The following is a 1,100-nucleotide window of genomic DNA, read 5'->3' as shown; positions in this document are numbered from 1 at the left end:
GGGGTCTTTGGGCATCACAAATCAGGGAGTGTAGCTGCTTCTCCGAGTGGGAAGTATCCTACTGGTGGTAATGACCCTGTGAGTTATCCTGGTTCTTTAGCTTTCTATGAAGAAGTAGCGACGTATTGGATCAATACCTATGAGATTGATGCGTGGAGACTTGACCAAGCCTATCAAGTTTCGACTCGCAATCAAGACCGGAACTATTGGAAAGACATTCGCGAGTTAATTGAATCGACTTGTGATAGTAGAAAATCTCAAGGGAAGAAATGGGGTACACTTGGGTATATGGTAGGTGAGATTTGGGATTCTGCAGCTAATATCAATGCGTGGGGATATTATGCATCAGGGGGATATGGTCTCCGAAGTTGTTTCCACTTTCCTGGTCGATACAATTTAGTACAGACTTTAGCGTGTGAAGAATCTGGAGCTGGTGGGTATGATGCTTCCAATTTGGCGAACATTTTTAATGCGGGATATCCCGATTATGCTTATCCAAATATGTTTTTGACTAATCACGATTTGGTCAGATTTGGTAATTTGATTCGAAAGAAGTATTCATATGGAAAAGAAAATTCACTGTATTGGGGAAGACATAAAGCCGCTTTGGCTTTCTTGGCTACATACACGGGACCTATCACGGTCTACTACGGTGACGAAATTGGAGATCTTGTGGAGTGCTACTATAAACCAGGAGACTGCGGAGGCGCTTACAACGACAACGCGGCTCGAAGCGACGGGAAGATCTCGGGGTTCGATGCAAAGCAACAAGACTTGCACGATTTCGTTAAGAAGCTTATGACACTCAGAGCACAAAATTCGGCTTTGTATAAAGGCAGCAGACAAAACCAAGACGCAAGTGGGTCATTATATAAGGTCGATAAGGTAGATGGATCAAATAAAATTCAAGTCTTAATTAATACAAATACATGGGAGTATGACACTAAATGCGGGTCGGGAACTGATTTGATCACTGGAAAAAGTTACTCGGGAACATGTCATATGGCACCTTTCGGCGTAATTTTGCTGAAGATATAAGCTCTCTTTCCACCTTTTATTTCATTTTTTTTAATAGTAAAATATAATATTCATATTGAAAT

At 41.4% G+C, this 1,100-nt stretch overlaps 1 protein-coding gene across 1 annotated transcript; it reads left to right on the top strand.

The window, feature by feature from the left end:
• Positions 1-288: 288 nt before the first annotated feature.
• EHI_008920 (uncharacterized protein) lies at positions 289-1,038 on the top strand (the record flags this gene model as incomplete). The annotated part of the gene is made up of 1 exon (XM_001914586.1): positions 289-1,038. One exon carries the CDS (start codon positions 289-291, stop codon positions 1,036-1,038), a length of 750 nt encoding a protein of 249 aa, XP_001914621.1.
• Positions 1,039-1,100: the final 62 nt, after the last annotated feature.

Source organism: Entamoeba histolytica, genomic scaffold (assembly GCF_000208925.1).
Source record: "Entamoeba histolytica HM-1:IMSS scf_1104750516385 genomic scaffold, whole genome shotgun sequence".
Taxonomy (NCBI): domain Eukaryota; phylum Evosea; order Mastigamoebida; family Endamoebidae; genus Entamoeba; species Entamoeba histolytica.
Note: the sequence above shows the minus strand (reverse complement) of the source record. Positions and strands in the feature narration are given on the sequence as shown.